At 43.5% G+C, this 22,196-nt stretch overlaps 1 protein-coding gene across 1 annotated transcript in view; it reads right to left on the reverse strand.

The window, feature by feature from the left end:
- Positions 1-22,147, reverse strand: part of ABCG5 (ATP binding cassette subfamily G member 5) — a 33,855-nt gene extending 11,708 nt beyond the window's left edge. The window contains exons 1-6 of the mRNA XM_032877960.1: positions 21,919-22,147; positions 21,166-21,287; positions 15,260-15,396; positions 15,066-15,164; positions 9,824-9,956; positions 129-268 (exon numbers count right to left, since the gene is read on the reverse strand). Of these exons, the coding sequence (XP_032733851.1) occupies positions 129-268; positions 9,824-9,956; positions 15,066-15,164; positions 15,260-15,396; positions 21,166-21,287; positions 21,919-22,064 (777 nt within the window). The 5' untranslated portion in view covers positions 22,065-22,147. The remainder of the gene's footprint in view (positions 1-128; positions 269-9,823; positions 9,957-15,065; positions 15,165-15,259; positions 15,397-21,165; positions 21,288-21,918) is intronic.
- Between the last annotated feature and the right edge of the window lie 49 nt (positions 22,148-22,196).

Below are 22,196 nucleotides of genomic sequence, written 5' to 3' on the forward strand. Positions count from 1 at the left end.
CCATATCAGGAGCTATTGGCCCCAAGGGCCCTGGCTGACGAGTACTAATCTCTACCTCATGATCCCCAGCTCAACACGTACTTCTACCCACCCTTGATGAGTTAAGCAGGAACAAGAGTCACCCTCACCTGGAAGAGCTCAGAGCGTGGCTGATGGATGGTGACAATCACAATGCGGTCCCTGTGAGCCAGCTCTGCCAGGAGGACAACGATTTGATTTGCTGTCATGCAGTCCAGGCCTGTGGTAGGCTCATCAAACAGCATGAACTCTGCAGGCAAGGAAGGGTCAGGTTTCTGAGTCACTGACAAGACTGGGCTCTGGACTCTAAGCTCAGAATTTTGAATAGTTCCTTACTGAGGCATCTTACCCCATCCCATCTTAACCTACCCACACAGTGCACCGTGAGAAGTACCTACATGTAAATGGCTTTCAGCCCGAGTCCAGATGAAGGAACTTTACTTCAGAGGACCCACATCTCAATTCCAGAGCACATCTTGGCCTTAATCATTAAAGGGTTCAGGGTAGCAAAAAGATCAGGCCTCTCAAATGTACTATGGGTTGTTTGGACTCTGTCCAGAGGACCATGACAAAGAACAAGGGCTGATGAGTGGGCACCAAGTTGTTTTCAAAAGGCTAGCTAAGAGAAGGCTGGTTAAAAATACATAACCTCAGGGTACCTGGGTGACTCAGTCATTAAGCCTCTGCCTTCAGCTTGGGTCATGGTCCCAGGGTCCTGGGATCAAGTCCCACATCGGGCTGCCTGCTTGGCAGGAAGCCTGCTTCTCCCTCTCCCACTCCCCCTGCTTGTGTTCCCTCTCTCGCTGCGTCTCACTCTAATAACTGAAGAAAATCTTAAAAAAAAAAAAAAAAAAAAAAGACATAACCTCACTTCATGTGAAGCACTTTCGAACATTGACAGGGTCTTTGCACAGCAAAAAACTACCTGATAAAACAAAGTCTGACCTGGGATAGGCATTAAATTCTTTAGAAGGTTTAACTGTGGCTTTCTACCCAGAAAGTGAGAAGGACTCTTAAGAACTTCTCTCTTGGGGTGCCTGGGTGGCTCAGTGGGTTAAAGCCTCTGCCTTCGGCTCAGGTCATGATCTCAGGGTCCTGGGATCGAGCCCTGCATCGGGCTCTCTGCTCAGCAGGGAGTCTGCTTCCCTCTTTCTCTCTCTGGCTGCCTCTCTGCCTACTTGTGATCTCTGTCTAATAAATAAATAAAATCTTTAAAGAAAAAAAAAAAAACGTCGCTCTTCTTTGCCTTCTAGTGACCAACCACCATCTGAAGAGCAGGCAGTCTTAGTGGGCCCCTGTGGAATATCCAGGTGCAGCATGTCCTCTTCCAGGTGCTTATAAGAGCTGAGAGTTCCCCAGTAATGAGGAGAATGACCAAACCCAGCAGGAAAGGCAGGTGACTGGCTACCCCATCTTGATAGCTCCTCCCTCCAAAATACACACTTTTTTGTGTATCATTCAAAGTCCTGCTTTAATTCCTGCCATTTCATATGTTCTTTTAGGCACACCAAAACTCATTGACTTTCTATAGCCACCCCCCCACCCAGTGCTGCTACTCTAATAACAATGGACGGGCCAGAGTCCTGTGCTCATGGAAGACCCTAACTGAACATTAAAACACAGATGCAGTGCTTCTAAGTCCAAGAGCTGTTTTGTACTTGGATAGAATAACATCAAGAACTATGTAGTATTTCCATTCTGTGGGTTGCCTCTTTGTTTTGTTGACTGTTTCCTTTGCTGTGCAGAAGTTTTTGATCTTGATGAAGTCCCAAAAGTTCATTTTTGCTTTTGTTTCCTTTGCCTTTGGAGACATGTCTTGAAAGAGGCTGCTGTGGCTGATGTCAAAGAGGTTACTGCCCATGTTCTCTTCTAGGATTTTGATAGATTCCTGCCTCACATTGAGGTCTTTTATCCATTTCAAGTTTATCTTTGTGTATGGTGTAAGAGAATGGTCAAGTTTCATTCTTCAACACATAGCTGTCCAATTTTCCCAGCACCATTTATTGAAGAGACTGTCTTTTTTCCACTGTGTATTTTTTCCTGCTTTGTCGAAGGTTATTTGGCCGCAGAGTTGAGGGTCCGTATCTGGGCTCTCTATTCTGTTCCACCCATCTATGTGTCTGTTTTTGTGCCAGTACCATGCTGTCTTGGTGATCACAGCTTTGTAGTAAAGAAGATATTCGCAAATGACACTACAGACAAAGGGCTGATATCCAAGATCTATAAAGAACTCCTCAAACTCAACACACACAAAACAGATAATCATGTCAAAAAATGGGCAGAAGAGGGGGGCCTGGGTGGCTCAGTGGGTTGGGCCTCTGCCTTCAGCTCGGGTCATGATCCCACGGTCCTGGGATCGAGCCCCGCATTGGGCTCTCTGCTGGGCAGGGAGCCTGCTTCCCCCTCTCTCTGCCTGGTTCTTTGCCTACTTGTGATCTCTGTCAAATAAGTAAATAAAATCTTTTAAAAAATGGGCAGAAGATATGAACAGACACTTCTCCAATGAAAACAGACAAATGGCTAACAGACACATGAAAAAATGCTCATCATCATTAGCCATCAGGGACATTCAAATCAAAGTCAAATCATTAGCCATCAGGGAGATTCAAATTGAGATACCACCTTACACCAGTTAGAATGGCCAAAATTAACAAGACAGTAAATAACAAGTGTTGGAGACGATGTGGAGAAAGGGGAACCCTCTTACACTGTTGGTGGGAATGCAAGTTGGTGCAGCCACTTTGGAAAACAGTGTGGAGATCCCCTAAGAAACTAAAAATAGAGCTACCCTATGACCCTGCAATTGCACTGCTGGGTATTTACCCCAAAGACACAGATGTAGTGAAAAGAAGGGCCACCCGTACCCCAATGTTCATAGCAGCAATGGCCACAGTTGCCAAACTGTGGAAAGAACCAAGATGCCCTTCAACAGATGAATGGATAAAGAAGATATGGTCCATATATACTATGGAGTATTATGCCTCCATCAGAAAGGATGAATACCCAGCTTTTTAATGTAGCATGGACGGGACTAGAAAAGGTTATGCTGAGTGAAATAAGTCAAGCAGAGAGAGTCAATTATCATATGGTTTCACTTACTTGTAGAGCATAAGGAATAACATGGAAGACATCGGGAGATGGAGAGGAGAAGTGAGTTGAGGGAAGTCGGAGGGGGAGACAAACCATGAGACACTGTGAACTCCGAGAAACAAACTGAAGGTTTTGGAAAGGGGGGTGGAGAGGTGAGCCTGGTGGTGAGTATTACGGAGGGCACACATTGCATGGAGCACTGGGTGTGGTGCATAAACAATGAATTTTGGAAGACTGAAAAAAAAAGAACTATGGGAGGAGGAGTCAAGATGGCGGAGAAGTAGCAGGCTGAGACTACTTCAGGTAGCGAGAGATCAGCTAGATAGCTTATCTAAAGATCGCAAACACCTACAAATCCAACGGGAGATCGAAGAGAAGAAGAACAGCAATTCTAGAAACAGAAAATCAACCACTTTCTGAAAGGTAGGACTGGCGGAGAAGTGAATCCAAAGCGACGGGAAGATAGACCGTGGGGGGGAGGGGCGGGCTCCCAGCAAGCAGCAGAGCAACGGAGCACAAAATCAGGATTTTTAAAAGTCTGTTCCACTGAGGGACATCGCTGCAGAGGCTTAACCGGGGTGAAGCCCACGCAGGGTCAGCGTGGCCTCAGGTCCCACAGGGTCACAGAAGGATCCGGGGTGGCTGAGTGTCGCAGAGCTTACAGGTATTAGAACGGGGAAGCCGGCTACAGAGACAGAGCCGAGGAGTGAGATCACAGCTCAGGGTTACCTTGAACCGGTCGCAGGCTCGGACAGCTCGGAGCGCAGCCAGAGGCCAGGGTGACGGGAGTAATTGGGCGCTGTTCTCTGAGGGTGCACTGAGGAGTGGGGCCCCAGGCTCTCAGCTCCTCCGAGCTGGAGACTCGGAGGCCGCCATCTTCATTCCCGTCCTCCGGAACTCTACGGAAAGCGCTCAGGGAACAAAAGCTCCCGAAAGCAAACCCGAGCGGATTACTCAGCCCGGCCCCTGGTAAGGGCGGTGCAACTCCGCCTGGGGCAAAGACACTTGAGAATCACTACAACAGGCCCCTCCCCCAGAAGATCAACAAGAAACCCAGCCAGGACCAAGTTCATCTACCAAGGAGTGCAGCGGAATTCCAGAAGAGGAGAAAGCAAAGCACGGAACTCATGGCTTTCTCCCCATGATTCATTAGCCTTGCAGTTAATTTATTTTTTTTTTCAATTTTTTTTTCTCTTCTTCTGCCAAATTTTTTTAACTTTTACCCTTTTCTTTTTTTAATGTTTTTTAACTAGTTTATCTAATATATATATATATTTCTTTTTTATATTTTTTCTTTATTTGTTTTCTTTTTTTAATTGTTTCTTCTTCTTTTTTTTTTTCTTTCTGAACCTCTTTTTATCCCCTTTCTCCCCCCTCACGATTTGGGATCTCTTCTGATTTGGTTAAAGCATATTTTCCTGGGGTTGTTGCCACCCTTTTAGTACTTTACTTGCTCCTTCATATACTCTCATCTGGACAAAATGACAAGGCGGAAAAATTCACCACAAAAAAAAGAACAAGAGGTTGTACCAAAGGCTAGGGACCTAATCAATACAGACATTGGTAATATGTAAGATCTAGAGTTCAGAATGACGATTCTCAAGGTTCTAGCCGGGCTCAAAAAAGGCATGGAAGATATTAGAGAAACCCTCTCGGGAGATATAAAAGCCCTTTCTGGAGAAATAAAAGAACTAAAATCTAACCAAGTTGAAATCAAAAAAGCTATTAATGAGGTGCAATCAAAAATGGAGGCTCTCGCTGCTAGGATAAATGAGGCAGAAAAAAGAATTAGCGATATAGAAGACCAAATGACAGAGAATAAAGAAGCTGAGCAAAAGAGGGACAAACAGCTACTGGACGACAAGGGCAGAATTTGAGAGATAAGTGACACCATAAGACGAAACAACATTAGAATAATTGGGATTCCAGAAGAAGAAGAAAGAGAGAGGGGAGCAGAAGGTATATTGGAGAGAATTATTGGAGAGAATTTCCCCAATATGGCAAAGGGGACAAGCATCAAAATCCAGGAGGTTCAGAGAATCCCCCTCAAAATCAGTAAGAATAGTCTTAGTGACAAAGAGAAAATCCTGAAAGCAGCCCGGGAAAAGAAGTCTGTAACATACAATGGTAAAAATATTAGATTGGCAGCAGACTTATCCACAGAGACCTGGCAGGCCAGAAAGAGCTGGCATGATATATTCAGAGTACTAAACGAGAAAAACATGCAGCCAAGAATACTATATCCAGCTAAGCTATCATTGAAAATAGAAGGAGAGATTAAAAGCTTCCAGGACAAACAAAAACTGAAAGAATTTGCAAACACCAAACCAGCTCTACAGGAAATATTGAAAGGGGTCCTCTAAGCAAAGAGAGACCCTAAAAGTAGTAGACCAGAAAGGAACAGAGACAAGATACAATAACAGTCACCTTACAGGCAATACAATGGCACTAAATTCATATCTCTCAATAGTTACCCTGAATGTTAATGGGCTAAATGCCCCAATCAAAAGACACAGGGTATCAGAATGGATAAAAAAACAAAACCCATCTATGTGTTGCCTACAAGAAACCCATTTTAAACCCGAAGACACCTCCAGATTTAAAGTGAGGGGGTGGAAAAGAATTTACCATGCTCATGGACATCAGAAGAAAGCAGGAGTGGCAATCCTTATATCAGATCAATTAGATTTTAAGCCAAAGACTATAATAAGAGATGAGGAAGGACACTATATCATACTCAAAGGATCTGTCCAACAAGAAGATCTAACAATTGTAAATATCTATGCCCCTAACGTGGGAGCAGCCAACTATATAAACCAATTAATAACAAAATCAAAGAAACACATCGACAATAATACAATAATAGTAGGGGACTTTAACACTCCCCTCACTGAAATGGACAGATCATCCAAGCAAAAGATCAACAAGGAAATAAAGGCCTTAAATGACACACTGGACCAGATGGACATCACAGATATATTCAGAACATTTCATCCCAAAGCAACAGAATACACATTCTTCTCTAGTGCACATGGAACATTCTCCAGAATAGATCACATCCTCGGTCCTAAATCAGGTCTCAACTGGTATCAAAAGATTGGGATCATTCCCTGCATATTTTCAGACCACAATGCTCCGAAGCTAGAACTCAATCACAAGAGGAAATTTGGAAAGAACCCAAATACATGGAGACTAAACAGCATCCTTCTAAAGAATGAATGGGTCAGCCAGGAAATTAAAGAAGATGTGAAAAAATTCATGGCAACAAATGATAATGAAAACACAACAGTTCAAAACCTGTGGGACACAACAAAGGCAGTCCTGAGAGGAAAATATATAGCAGTACAAGCCTTTCTCAAGAAACAAGAAAGGTCTCAGGTACACAACCTAACCCTACACCTAAAGGCACTGGAGAAAGAACAAGAAAGAATCCCTAAACCCAGCAGGAGAAGAGAAATCATAAAGATCAGAGCAGAAATCAATGAAATAGAAACCAAAAAAACAACAAATCAACGAAACTAGGAGCTGTTCTTTGAAAGAATTAATAAGATTGATAAACCCCTGGCCAGACTTATCAAAAAGAAAAGAGAAAGGACCCAAATAAATAAAATCATGAATGAAAGAGGAGAGATCCCAACTAACACCAAAGAAATACAGACAATTATAATAACATACTATGAGCAACTCTACGCCAACAAATTTGACAATCTGGAAGCAATGGATGCATTCCTAGAGACATATAAACTACCACAACTGAACCAGGAAGAAATAGAAAGCCTGAACAGACCCATAACCAGTAAGGAGATTGAAACAGTCATCAAAAATCTCCAAACAAAAGCCCAGGGCCAGATGGCTTCCCGGGGGGGAATTCTACCAAACATTTAAAGAAGAACTAATTCCTATTCTCCTGAAACTGTTCCAAAAAATAGAAGTGGAAGGAAAACTTCCAAACTCATTTTATGAGGCCAGCATCACCTTGATCCCAAAACCAGACAAGGATCCCATCAAAAAAGAGAACTACAGACCAATATCCTTGATGAACAGAGATGCAAAAATTCTCACCAAAATACTAGCCAATAGGATTCAACAGTACATTAAAAGGATTATTCACCACGACCAAGTGGGATTTATTCCAGGGCTGCAAGGTTGGTTCAACATCCGCAAATCAATCAATGTGATACCACACATTAATAAAAGAAAGAACAAGAACCATATGATACTCTCCATAGATGCTGAAAAAGCATTTGACAAAGTTTAGCATCCCTTCCTGATCAAAACTCTTCAAAGTGTAGGGATAAAGGGCACATACCTCAATATTATCAAAGCCATCTATGAAAAACCCACCGCAAAAATCATTCTCAATGGAGAAAAACTGAAAACTTTTCCGCTAAGGTCAAGAACACGGCAGGAATGTCCATTATCACCACTGCTATTCAACATAGTACTAGAAGTCCTAGCCTCAGCAATCAGACAACAAAAGGAAATTAAAGGCATCCAAATCGGCAAAGAAGAAGTCAAACTATCACTCTTCGCAGATGATATGATACTATATGTGGAAAACCCAAAAGACTCCACTCCAAAACTGCTAGAACTTGTACAGGAATTCAGTAAAGTGTCAGGATATAAAATCAATGCACAGAAATCAGATGCATTTCTCTACACCGACAACAAGACAGAAGAAAGAGAAATTAAGGAGTCCATCCCATTTACAATTGCACCCAAAACTATAAGATACCTAGGAATAAACCTAACCAAAGAGACTAAGAATCTATACACAGAAAACTATAAAGTACTCATGAAAGAAATTGAGGAAGACACAAAGAAATGGAAAAATGTTCCATGCTCCTGGATTGGAAGAATAAATATTGTGAAAATGTCTATGCTACCTAAAGCAATCTACACATTTAATGCAATTCCTATCAAAGTACCATCCATTTTTTTCCAAGAAATGGAACAAATAATCCTAAAATTTATATGGATCCAGAAAAGACCTCGAATAACCAAAGGAATATTGAAAAAGAAAGCCAAAGTTGGTGGCATCACAATTCCGGACTTCAAGCTCTACTACAAAGCTGTCATCATCAAGACAGCATGGTACTGGCACAAAAACAGACACATAGATCAATGGAACAGAATAGAGAGCCCAGAAATAGACCCTCAACTCTATGGTCAACTAATCTTCGACAAAGCAGGAAAGAATGTCCAATGGAAAAAAGACAGCCTCTTCAATAAATGGTGTTGGGAAAATTGGACAGCCACATGCAGAAAAATGAAATTGGATCATTTCCTTACACCACACACGAAAATAGACTCAAAATGGATGAAGAATCTCAATGTGAGAAAAGAATCCATCCAAATCCTTGAGGAGAACACAGGCAGCAACCTCTTCGACCTCAGCCGCAGCAATATCTTCCTAGGAACATCGCCAAAGGCAAGGGAAGCAAGGGCAAAAATGAACTATTGGGATTTTATCAAGATCAAAAGCTTCTGCACAGCAAAGGAAATAGTTAACAAAACCAAAAGACAACTAACAGGATGGGAGAAGATATTTGCAAACGACATATCAGATAAAGGGCTAGTGTCCAAAATCTATAAAGAACTTAGCAAACTCAACACCCAAAGAACAAATAATCCAATCAAGAAATGGGCAGAAGACATGAACACACATTTCTGCACAGAAGACATCCAGATGGCCAACAGACACATGAAAAAGTGCTCCATATCACTCGGCACCAGGGAAATACAAATCAAAACCACAATGAGATATCACCTCACACCAGTCAGAATGGCTAAAATTAACAAGTCAGGAAATGACAGATGCTGGCGAGGATGCGGAGAAAGGGGAACCCTCCTACACTGTTGGTGGGAATGCAAGCTGGTGCAACCACTCTGGAAAACAGCATGGAGGTTCCTCAAAATATTGAAAATAGAACTACCCTATGACCCAGCAATCGCACTACTGGGTATTTACCCTAAAGATACAAACGTAGTGATCCGAAGAGGCACGTGCACCCGAATGTTTATAGCAGCAGTGTCTACAATAGCCAAACTATGGAAAGAACCTAGATGTCCATCAACAGATGAATGGATAAAGAAGATGTGGTATATATACACAATGGAATACTATGCAGCCATCAAAAGAAATGAAATCTTGCCATTTGCGACGACGTGGATGGAACTAGAGGGTATCATGCTTAGCGAAATAAGTCAATTGGAGAAAGACAACTATCATATGATCTCCCTGATATGAGGGAGAGGAGAGGCAACATGGGGGGTTAAGGGGGTAGGAGAAGAGTAAATGAAACAAGATGGGATTGGGAGGGAAGACAAACCATAAGTGACTCTTAATCTCACAAAACAAACTGAGGGTTGATGGGGGGAGAGGGGTTAGGAGAGGGGGGTGGGGTTATGGACATTGGGGTTGGGTATGTGCTATGGTGAGTGCTGTGAAATGTGTAAACCTGGCGATTCACAGACCTGTACCCCTGGGGATAAAAATATATTATATGTTTATAAAAAATAAAATTAAAAAAAAAAAAAAAGAACTATGTAGTGTTTCCAAAGAAACTGGATCCCCAGTCTAAAGAACCTCAGTGATGTCAGTTCCACACAAACTCCTTTCCAAATGGAGACTGTAAAAAAAGGACTGAAAATGTCTGCAGACCCATGGAAGACGCCCAGGCAGCAGCGAGTAGCAGTTCTGGGTCCCACTTACTGGGATCCTGGAGGAGCTGGGCTGCGATGGAGACCCGGCGCCGCTCGCCATTGGAAATCCCCCCAAGGTTGCAGCTGCCAATCAGTCGATCTGCCACATGGCTCAGACTCAGCTCCACCATAACTGCGTCCACCTACAGGAGACACAAGTCCAGGAAGGCTGGTCATTGCTGGGCTACTGCTCCAATTCATGGAGTTCTGATGGCATGGGAGAGGCAACATTCTTCCCTTGAGTGCTCGGGCCACTTTCAGACTCACCACACCCTAGGGAAAACATGCCTACTATGATAAAATCCAATTTGGTCTAAGTCATAATATAGTACATGTGTCAGGTTAAAATAAATTAATATAACTGTTTTTCAAAAGTCTCTAGAGGGGCACCTGGGTGGCTCAGTGGGTTAAAGCCTCTGCCTTCAGCTCAGGTCATGATCTCAGGGTCCTGGGATCGAGCCCCGCATCGGGCTCTCTGCTCAGCAGGGAGCCTGCTTCCCCCTCTCTCTCTGTCTACTTGTGATCTCTGTCTGTCAAATAAATAAATAAAATCTTTAAAAAAAAAAAAGTCTCTAGAGCAGCAAAAACTATATTTGTTTCAGGGAAATTCACCAGGAAACAAGGAGAGGTCACTGGACTCATATTTTCAGATGCTGCATTAAGTCCTGCATACAGAAAAATCCCCTAAAGGTATAGGTACAATACAGTTTTTTTTAATGTTTGGTTTTTGAAATTTTATTGTGTTTTTTTTTAAGATTTTATTTATTTGACAGAGATCACAAGTAGGCAGAGGCAGGCAGAGAGAGAAAAGGGGAAGCAGGCTCCCCGCTGAGTAGAGAGCCTGATGTGGGGCTCCATCCCAGGACCCCAGGATCATGACCTGAGCCGAAGGCAGAGGCTTTAACCTCTGAGCCACCCAGGCACCCCTGAAATTTTATTGTGTTTTATATGTGTTAAAAAAAAAAAAAAGTCCTGATTTGGTTTGAACGAAACTTGGCTACCTTATGTAACCCAAATAAGTCCTGGAGTCCTGTGTGGTCCAATCTCGGTGTGATTTTACATCAAATATAATCAAGTTACCAAAAGTAATTAAAAATAATGCCAATATTTATTTGACTCTCTTTAAAAACTTCCCAGGGGAGCCAGTTTATAACCTGCATCCACACTTAATATGCTGTCCCCCAGTTCTCCTCACTCTATTTATCTTGGACTCTGCCACACCCTGAAACCATCTCCTTAGTCTTCCTCAACTCCCCCACAATAATAACAACTAGAAAAATTCTTGACTGACTTTCTAATCAAGGAAGTTGGGCTTTCCCTTCCCCTCCTTCTTTACTTCCTCAGCTTAGCCCATCTCCAGAGACCCTTTCAAAAATCTCTACTTCTGGCCCTGCCTTGCTGATTACCCCTATCTGCATAGGGCCCTGGGGAAAGCAGCTAGAAACAGACTGAAAATACTTATATATATGGTAATGAGTTTGATTCCCATATACCTCTAGTGAGATTGTGTTACTTTTATAATGAAAAAAGAAACAAAACACTGCATTAAAAAATAACAACAAATAGGCTGTAGTAAAAGAGGGGATGATTTGTGGGACAAAGTTCCAGTGGAGCCAGGGGGTGGGACCAGCAGCATGGGGGAAAGGTTTGACCAAAAGAAGGAACACATCTGAAATAAGCCTAAAGGAATAATGAGGTTAAAATGCATAAATAAACCAGTGTGATTTATTCTGGAAAAAAGAAGGTCCTCCTTTTGCCATCAGAATTGAAGGATTCTGGAATTGAGTTTGCGTGGCCGAGCCAGGTTGAGGTGCTCACCAGCCAGGGCAGATTCCCAAGCATCCCTTTCATCTGCTCTGCAACTCCAAGAAAAGAGTAAAGCTTGCCCCTCCCGGCTCGGAAGGGATGGACATGTATTTAACCTGTTTCACAGGACCCAAACAAAGCCTTTCCCATGTTTAGAAAACGTTGGGAAACTACTGGGGATGGAAATGCACAGTGTCTTAGAAGGAACCCTTGGTATCATTGGGATGCATTGGGATCATCAACCTCTACGCTGTATGTTCTCAGATAAAACTGGCTCATTCCTCACATCAATTCCAAGAGAGACACATTATCTATTTATTATAGAGGAGAAGACAGATCCTCAGAGAGGTGCCTAACTTGCCCAAGGTCAAACTATTAGCAAGTGGCAGAGCTGGGGCTGAGACACCTGTCTGTGTTCCTCAAGTGGTCTACGAAGCTCAAGGATTAGCCAACAGTCCAGCAGACACAGCCTGCTCATGTCAAGCACAGCTTTATGTTCAGGTTCCTCAGAGGAGAGATCTGCTGTGCTCTGTCCTGTATTATCACCACTACTTCCTTCTCACTAAATTACTTTATCAGGATTTTAATACCCTACAGACTAGATTTGCTCAGAAAGTACTCTCCAGCAGAGAGAACTTTCCCAGGACTTTTAGGGACTGCCAGTGCCAGAGGAACATTTACCGGAGGGAATTTTTTTTTTTTTAAAGATTTGAGAGAAAGAGCACAAGCAAGGGAGCGGCAGAAGGAAAGGGAGAAGCAGGGTCCCTGCTGAGCAGGGAGCTCGATGTGGGGCTGGATCCCAGGACCCTGAAATCACAACCTGAGCTGAAGGCAGATGCTTAACTGACTGAGCCACCCAGGCACCCTCAGGGGGAAAATTTTTTTGCCATCAATCGATTTCAAGGCATCTATGAATTTTCTGAATATTTATGTGAGCATGAGCATTTTCTGGAGAAGAGCTCAGTGGCATTCTTAGATTCATTCTCTCTGTGGGATATGTGATATAAGTGGATTACCAACTCAGAAGAATCTGTTTATGACGGCATTTCTGCCACCCAAATACAAATAGGATCTTCTCCTGCCCCTTTCAGAGATAGAAATACTAAAGCAAGCAGAGAGAAAGTCTGCAGATGGACTCCTCTGTCACTCACAGTCAGGACTACTGTGTGGGCTGAAGTCAACCTCCATCTTCTCTCATCACAATGGGGTTCAGGAGGTTCCGGAGCTCAGGGAGACATGATGGGAGCTAGAGGGCCTGGGTTCGCATTCCAGCTCTGCCCTTCCCAACTGTCTGATCTTAATCTCGTGTTTCAGGAGATATGCCTCCCACATAGGGTTGATGCCAGGATACAGTGAAATACTGTGTGTGAGCAAAGCCTGACTGATGCCAGCCAACTAGGAGAGTTCAGAGTACACACACACCTTGTTGCATTGCATTTTACTTTACTGCATTCACAGATAACGCATTCTCTACAAACTGATAGTTTGTGCCAACCCTGTACTAAACAAGTCTACTCACACCATTTTTTCAATAGCATTTGCTCACTTCATGTCTGTGTCAGTAAAGTATTTTTAAATTAAGGTAAGTATATTGGGTTTTGGGGCACCTGGGTGGCTCAGTGGGTTAAGCATCTGCCTTCGGCTCAGGTCATGATCTCAGGGTCCTGGGATCAAGCCCCGCATGGGGCTCTCTGCTCAGCGGGGAGCCTGCTTCTCCCTCTCTCTCTGCCTGCTGCTCTGCCTATCTGTGATCTCTGCCAAATAAATAAATAAAAATCTTTAAAGAAAAAAATTTTTTAAAGTATATTGGGTTTCTTTTAGACATAATGCTACACCTCACAGACTGGAGTATTAGTGTAAATGTAACTTATACACACTGGGAAACCAAAAAACTCATTGGACTCTATTTTTTTTTTTTTAAAGATTTTATTTATTTATTTGAGAGCGAGACAGTGAGAGAGAGCATGAGCGAGGAGAAGGTCAGAGGGAGAAGCAGACTCCCCATGGAGCTGGGAGCCCGATGTGGGACTCGATCCCGGGATTCCGGGATCATGACCTGAGCTGAAGGCAGTCGTCCAACCAACTGAGCCACCCAGGCATCCCATTGGACTCTATTTTGATATTTGCTTTGTTGCAGTGGTCTGGAACCAAACCTGTAGTATCTCTGAGGTACGCCTGTATAACCCAGTTGAACGGTAAGAGCCTTGCAATGCCTTCTGAGCACTCTACAGTAACTTCCAGGAAGGAACGAGAGCTAGGCATCCCTGTGAGGCTGATGGTCCTTCTTGAGGGCCACACTCCTTGCTAAGACTCCTCTGGAATAAAAGCTATCCTTCAACACTGTCTAGGACTCTCAAACAGAAAAATGCCCTTTACTCACCGGGGCATTATATCAAACAAATCTTCTGGTACTTGGGACACAGCTTAGACCTAATTTCACTCTCCAAGCCCTGTCTGAAAGTCCAGTGCCAAGGACAGATTGAGCAAGTCCCTAGTGACAGACACTGCAATGCCTGATAAAAATGGTGTACCCGCAGCTGATATGGAGGACTTCCTTGGAGCCTCAGTGGCATTAAAGAAGGCCAGCCCTGGAGCCTGAACCGCAGATATAATTTGTGCCCACGTGGAGCCTCACTGTGGCTTCGCTGAAGCCTCTGAGGCTGATGTTGCTGGTCTCCTCTGGTGAGTCTGAGGGTTCCCCAGGGAACTGTACCTGCTTTGGAAGTGGCACATCTCTGTATCCTTAGTTCCCTGTTTCCAGTCCAGACAGAAATGAGGCAACAATTCCAGGTAAGGCCCCACAGGCTTACCTATGACTACTTCCAAATTAGATACATTTAAAGCAATAGATTGAAACATCAGAAGAGGAGACAAGTCAATAGTTCCTTCCTTTGTTAACTTAATCTAGTTTGGATGAGACACATTCAAAAGGCCTCAAAGAAAGTTGAGAAAAATCTCAATAGGGCAAAGTACAGTGAGGAAAACAACCATTATTATTCAAAAACAGAGCTCCTAAAACAGCACCATCTAACAGAAATATAATACAAGCCACACACAGAATTTAAATATTTTAGTAGCCACATTTTAGAAAGAAACAAGTTAAATTAATTTTAATATATTTAACCTGGTGTAGCCAAAATATACCATTTCAAACTTGTTAACCAGTATTTTAAAAATTAATAATATATTTCACATTCTCTTTTTTCAGACTAAGTTTCTAAAATTCTGTGTGTACTTCCCATTCATAGCACATCTCGGTCAGGCCCGACCACGTGTCAAGTGCTCAAAGCCACAGGTGACCAGTGGCTGCCATACTAGACAACACAGGTCTAGACTAAAGGGATGAAGACTGAAGGGGAGAAATGGGCAAGTAGACGGAAGCAGGAGTGTGAAGCCCCCACAGGCTGATACCCTAAGAGGGCCACAGGAGGCCCAGGGCTACCCACCTTCCTCTGGATAAACCCCGGGGAGCCGTGGTGCACAGCCAGCAGCGCGGCGTAGCGCAGAGTCTCCCGCACGGTCAGGTTGCTCAGCAGTGTGTCACTCTGCGAGAGAGGGAGGCAGGAGGCATCAGTGTGGCCGAGACCAGGCTGAGACCGGGCTGCGGGTGGCTGTGGCGGGGTCCCCGGAAAGCACCCACCTGCTGGACATAGGAGAAGCAGTCCTGGAACTGCTCCCTGCGCAGTGGCTGGCCGTTAACAAACACCTCCCCGAGGAAGGTCCCTGTTCCCCGCAGCCTCCCAGACATGGCATCCAGCAGCGTGGTTTTCCCTGAGCCTGTGAGACAAGAAAATAAGGCCAGAGAGGACTCCCTCCATGAGGCATTGCTGGGCTGTCCCCAAACTCTCAGTTGGTCTAGCACCAGCTTGCTCTCTCCTAACCCCACCCCCAGGTCAAACTCTCATGGTACCAAAGAGCCTTTCCAGCTTGTCTCCTGAGTCAGAGAGGGACAAGCCATTGCTTTCATCCCAGTCAGGACTGGAGGAACTTTGCCTATTTATGGGTTTTTACAGCTGTTTTGAGTTGAAAAAGAAAATATAGGATCAGAATAAAAAGAAAACCTAGGCAGTTTCTTTCCCCTAGTTTGGTTTTTCTTGGGTTAGAAATTAGGTGATACCATTAGGACAAGGCACCAGCCAGTCCCTTCTGTTCACAGTGGACACAAACCTACATGAGCCCAGAGAGTCAATGGAGACAGGAACCAGCACTGGCAGGCTACTAAAAAGTTAAATTAACAGAGGAAATAGGCAGAAGGTTCTGAACTGTCTGAAAAGATAGCAAGAGAATTCTACCAAGGATATGATGACTTGTGCAAAACGGAGAGAAGATCTTTTGTTCAAATATTATAAAGAAACTGCCTCTTGCCATGAGGGATACAAAGATGAAGCCAAGCTCCTACGCAGTGGTTTTCTTATCTAACCCATGGCTGACCAAGCTCAGGGTTAGCTCCAGCATCTTCAACAGGGTGGGAAGAGAGGAGAGGGACTGTAAAGAAATGAAATGTGGTATCACTCGAGCTGTCTTTCAAAACATGTTCTGAAACTTCCCAGTCATGATCCTAAATAGAATCTTCCTTGCTTTCCCTTTCTGGGATCCAATCTCCACTCTGACAAAAGGTTCAAATGTCCTGGAGCCTGGATCCCCTCACAACATCAAAACTAACCTCACTGAGGTCATCAAGGTTGCTTCCTTGTCGCCACATCTGGTGGGCACCTTCCTGTGTGCTGACCTCTCAGCAGCATTTATATCGTTGCTTGCCTTTCTCTGTAAAACTCTGTCCTCTGGCTTTGATGCTACTTCATCCTCTTGGTTTTATCCCTCTCGTCTGGCTGCTTCTTCCCAGCATCCTCTGGGTGACACTCAGGGTTCTTTTTTGGGCCTTCTGGTCTTCTCATGTGACACATTCTCACTGAGCAACAGAGAGCCCCAACTTGCTAGCCAGCATGCAAGGGAGGCACCTTGGAGGTAGATTCTCCAGCCCTGCTCAAGCCTTCAGATGACTACAGCCCAGCAGACTTCTCACTACCACCTCAAGAGATACCCCAGACAGAACTATCCAACAATGTCACTTCCAAATTTCTGACTCATAGAAATCCTGAGAGATAATAATGATTTTTATTGTTTTAAGCCACTTAGTTCTGGGATACTTTTGACAGACATGGATGGCTGGGGGCGCCTGGGTGGGTCAGTCAGTCAAGTGTCTGACTCTTGATTTTTGGCTCAGGTTGTGATCTCAGGGTTGTGACATCAAGCTGTGTGTTGGGCTTGTGCTCCACACACAATCTTCTTGTCTCTCTCCCTCTGATCCTCTCCCCACTGTGCATACTCTCTCGCTCTCTACAATAAATAAAACCTTAAAAATAAAAGGGTCTATTTTTGTAAGATATTTCAACTATTTATTAACTCGTTAATGAAAGGACCAGCAGAGTGAAAAAGCTCATTCAAAAAAAGAATACAAGGAGAAAAAGGATATAAGAAACTAACATGTATAATCGATGGAAAATAAAACGTCAAAAATATGATAGAAAGTTAGACATGCAAATAGTTAACACCCTAGAGTATCACATGAAAAGGTACAGGTAATGAAAGAAAAATAGACAAATTGGGCTTCATGGAAGTTTTAAAATTTTGTGCCTCAAAAGACACTATCCCCAAGGATGCTTGGCTGGCTTGGTTAGAGGAGTGTGTGACTCTTGATCTTGGGGTCATGAATTTGAGCCCCATACTGGGTGTAGAGATTACTTAAATAAATAAACTTATAAAAAGAAAAGGGACACTGACCCCATTATAAAAAGACAACACACAGGATGCTGGTGGAAATACTTGCAAATCACATATCTGGTATTAATTAATATCAGATTAATATCTGAATGTATAAAGAGCTTCTAAAACTCAGCAACAACCAAAAAAACCCCAATCAACCCAATTCAAGATTGGGTGAAGAACTTAAACAGACATTTCTCCAAAGAAGATATATGAATAGCCAATAAGCACATAAATCACTCACTAAGCTTTAGGGAACTGCAAATTAAAACTGAAATGAGGGCACCTGGGTGGCTCAGTCTGTTAAGTGTCTGCATTCAGCTCAGTTCATGATTCCAGGATGCTGGGATGGAGCCCTGTATTGGACTCCCAGCTCAGTGGGGAGTCTGCCCTCTGCTTGCCCCACTCATGCATGCGCATTCTCCCTCAAAAATAAATAAAATCTAAAGAAGACAAAACTGCATGAGATACTACCTTGCACCCTTTAGGATGACTACTATCAAAAAATTGGAAAATAACAAGTGTTGGCAAGGATGCAGAGAAATTGGAATTCTTATGCACTGTTGATGGGAATACAACATGGTATAGCCACTGTGAAAAACAGTATAGAGTTTCCTCAAAAATTTAAAAACAGAATTACCGGGCGCCTGGGTGGCTCAGTGGGTTAAGCCTCTGCTAACAACTCAGGTCATGATCTTAGGGTACTGAGATCGAGTCCCACATCGGGCTCTCTGCTCAGCAGGGAGCCTGCTTCCTCCTCTCTCTCTCTCTCTCTGCCTGCCTCTCTGCCTACTTGTGATCTCTCTCTGTCAAATAAATAAATAAAATCTTTAAAAAAAACAGAATTACCATATGACCCAGCAATTCCACTTCTTGGTATATCCACTAAAGAACTGAAAACAAGCTTTCAAACAGGTATGTGTCCACCCATCTTCATTTCATTATTCACAATAGGTAAAATGTGGAAGCAACTTAGGTGTCCATTAACGGAGAACAGATAAGCAAATATGGTACATATATCAATGGAATATCTATTCATTCTGCTTTAAAAGGGAAGGAAATTCTGACATAGACCACAACATGGATGAACCCTGAAGTCATTATGGTAAGTGAAATAAGCCAGGCACAAAAAGACATACAATATGATTCCACTTATATGAGACAGTAGTCAAAATCATAGAGACAGAAAGTATAATGGTGAGGAAAGGGGACTTACTGCTTAATGAGTGTAGAGTTTCAATTTTACAAGATGAAGAGCTAAGGGGATAGATGGTGGAGAGGGTTGCACAACAACGTGAATGTATTTAACACCACGGACCTGTACACTTAAAAATAGTTAAGATGGTAAGTTTGATGTGTATTCTACCACAATAAAAAAAGAAAAAAGAAAACAAAAGGTTAATGCCCTGAAGGGTAATAAAACCATGACCTTTGGGGTTATCTTCCCTGAAAGAGAAATTTAGTTACAGAAATTGTAACTAAATAGTCCTCTGCAAGGGAGAAAGCAGCCCAGAGTCTAGGTCCCAACTGATAGTAAGTATTGAGTTAAATATAGTTACCCTCCCCTGGAGTGTTGGGTGACCCTAGGCAGACTTGCATTGTACCATTTTGTCAGGTACCTAAGTCTTTTACCTCACTGATAAAGATTTCAGAAATAAAATCTGAATAAAAGTCTTATGTTAGGTAGGACACCAATGAAATCATCATTTTGTGAAACACTAACAGTAATTCATAGAATTGATTTGTTCACTCAGTGATTCAACAAATATTTACCAAGTACCTTCTATGTGGCCAGCCCTGTTCTAGCTGTTGAGACTACAGCAGGGAAAAAAAACAAAAACAACAAAAAAAACAAAGACAAAGCTCCCCCCCACCGGGGGAACTTACAGTCTACTCTGAATCCATGGTCAGTATCCAAAATGATAGATGTTGTCATAAAGCCATGATTAGGCATCCTCAGAAACCAGCCCAAGAGCTCCCAGCTCAAGACCTCTAACCCATTGTCCTAAGATGTGCATGAAGCATAACACTGGCTTGTGGGACATCATTCTGAGAAAGTGAGTTCATTCTTTGTTGGGTGCAATAATACCATCCTAATCCTACAGAAGGCGACAAATCACAGGAATAACTCAGCTTTTCTCCTTCTTAAAGGAAAATTAGAATGGCCCTGGATATTATGGTACATATATACATTAGAAATGGTTTGGGGCACCTGGGTGTCTCAGTCCGTTAAATGTCCAACTTGTGGTTTTGGCTCAAATCACGATCTCAGGGTCATTGAGACTGAGGGCCATGTTGGGCTCCAAGCTCAGCAGGAAGTCTGCTTGAGATTCTCTCCCTCTGCCCTTCTCCCACCCCCAATAAAAATTGAAAAAAAAAAAAAAAGAAAAACTAGAAATAGGAACAGACAGGAAATCTCAGCCAAGTATAACAGTTTTAGTCTAAGAATTCCTTCTCATTTAATCTTAATGTTACTACTGTCACCCAGTTTTCACCTGCTATAGCAGGGGAAAGGCTATGGATTTAACTCTCCAGGTCAAACGAGGCTGTCCATGCTTGACTTTTGTCACAGACTTGTGTTACCCACGGATAGTCAAGAGAATAATGCAAGTGGGTAATGCCAGTAAATGTCAACAATATCAGTGAAAGCAAGAACTCAATCAGAAAGCACCTCTGAAGCCAATTTGTAAGAAACTTTCATCCTTAAATTGTGCAGGATAACCTACAGCAGTGGCCCCAGTGGTGTCTACACAGAGCCTCTCATCAGACTCAATGCACCCATCCTCCAGCTGCTGAGGAGTCACAGCTGTGACGCCTACGGGGCACTGCCCTCTGACACAAGGGGCTTCCTCTCTGGAGGCTAGACCCTCCCAGGACAATGACTGGCTGATGCAGGGACACAAAGACAAACTGTAATTCAGTCTCAAGTGTAGATATCCCAGGAAAGAGAAGATGGGAAATAGGCACACAGATGGCCTTGTGGAGTCTGTAATATTTAGTTCCTTAAAAACAAAAAGGATCTGAAGCAATTATGGTATAATGTTAAGATCTGACAAAGCCTTACAGGGTATTTTAACTAAGTTGAATGTATATTTTTTTTTAAAGATTTTTTATTTATTTGAGAGCAAGAGTGAGAGAGCACAAGCAGGATGAGGGGCAGAGGGAGAAGCAGGCTCTCCACTGAGCAGAGAGCCGGATTCGGGACTCCATCCCAAGACCCTGGGATCATGACCTGAGCTGGTCAGACACTTAACCAACTGAGCCACCCAGGTGCCCCTAAGTTGAATTCAAATAAAAAAATTTTTAAGAAGATTTGATAAAACCAGGTATTATTATATAAACATTCTTTATATTATTTCCTATTCTTGCTTATTGGAAATACATCGTAATTTTTTTTTAAATATGAATACGGGACTAAATGGGCATGCAACCTTGTGGCTTACTTAATTCCTTGTCCTACCTCTTGGCAGGGTAGAGATCAGGGGAATTGTGTTTACTGAGCACCCCTATGTGCCAGGCACCATGCTGATACTTTCTATACTGAAATAGGAATTAACTGACATGTTAGGCAGGACTTTATTCTTTTCCAAGGATCTCTCTAAAGGCTTCCCATTAGTTCCAGACTCCATTCAGGAAGACATGTCTTTTGGTTTCATTCTAATATCAAACTTCTAACTTTCTTGCCACAACTTAAACTTATTTCCTTAATGTTCAAAGCAAGCGAAAGCCTTTTCTGAATGCTCACTGCGGATGTAAATTTAAAGAACTCTTTCCCAAGCTTACCTGAGCTCCCTAAGATGCACAGGATCTGCCCGCTCTCGACGTACAAGGAGACATCTTTGAGGATCTGCCTGTCCCACCGCTGCCGGCAAGATGAGAAGTCCCACCAGGGCCCAGCTTGGTGGCTTTAAAGGGAAAAGAGTGTGGGGCTCCAGAAGGGACCAGACCCTTGTCCCCCCAGCACTGATCCCAACTGTCTCTGGACAGGTTCCTAAATATGGTTGGGGCTCAGTGTCCTTCTCTGCAGACACTGGCAGATAGTGACTAAGAAATATCATCTATGTAAAGCCCCTGTCCAGGAGCTGCTCTGAATGCCAGCTCTCTGGCAGTGTGGGAGATAAAATATACAGGACATGGTTTATTCCTTCAGCTGACCACGCATTCCTTCACCAGGCTTCATTATACTCTGTGCTACCCCAAGCCCTCTCCATCCCCATGGCGCAGCTGTATACAAAGAGGACACAACAGGAAGGGATTAAGGGGCACAAAGCAGAGCACAGCTGCCTCACTAGCATAGCTTCCAGGACTTCCCATGGGCAAGAGGAGGACCGTTCGCCACTGTTCCTCATTTACTACTGGCAGCCCTTTCCCTCCCTTCTCTCCACCCTGATCCCCTAAGGAGGGAGCCCAGAGCCTCCACACATGGCCCTCATTAGTGAGAAAAGCCAGCAGAGACCCACCTACCTCGGATCACCACCACAACTCAAACAAAGCCCAGCTTCAAGCTCCCAGTAGGCAAAAGAGGCATGGCCTTACCTTACATGGTAGGAGACATGGAGAATGCCCAGGCTGTGTCGAGGCTTTGAAGCAACTACGGGAACCTCCTCTGGGGAGTTCTGGGGGTCTCTGTTTACTTGGTTCCCCAAGTACCCCATAGGGGTCAAAGATGGGAATTCATTCATGGCCAAGAGACAGCAGAAACAGGTAAATTTTGGGGTGGCCTGACTCTCCCCGGAGAAGCCTCAGTAAAGGAGCCAGGAGCACACTGCCCGACCTGCTCCTCACTGTGCTCTGGAATCCCTCCCCAGACCTTC

The sequence above is a fragment of the Lontra canadensis genome, unplaced genomic scaffold (genome assembly GCF_010015895.1).
Source record: "Lontra canadensis isolate GAN:19392208 unplaced genomic scaffold, GSC_riverotter_1.0 scaffold61, whole genome shotgun sequence".
Taxonomy (NCBI): Eukaryota; Metazoa; Chordata; class Mammalia; order Carnivora; family Mustelidae; genus Lontra; species Lontra canadensis.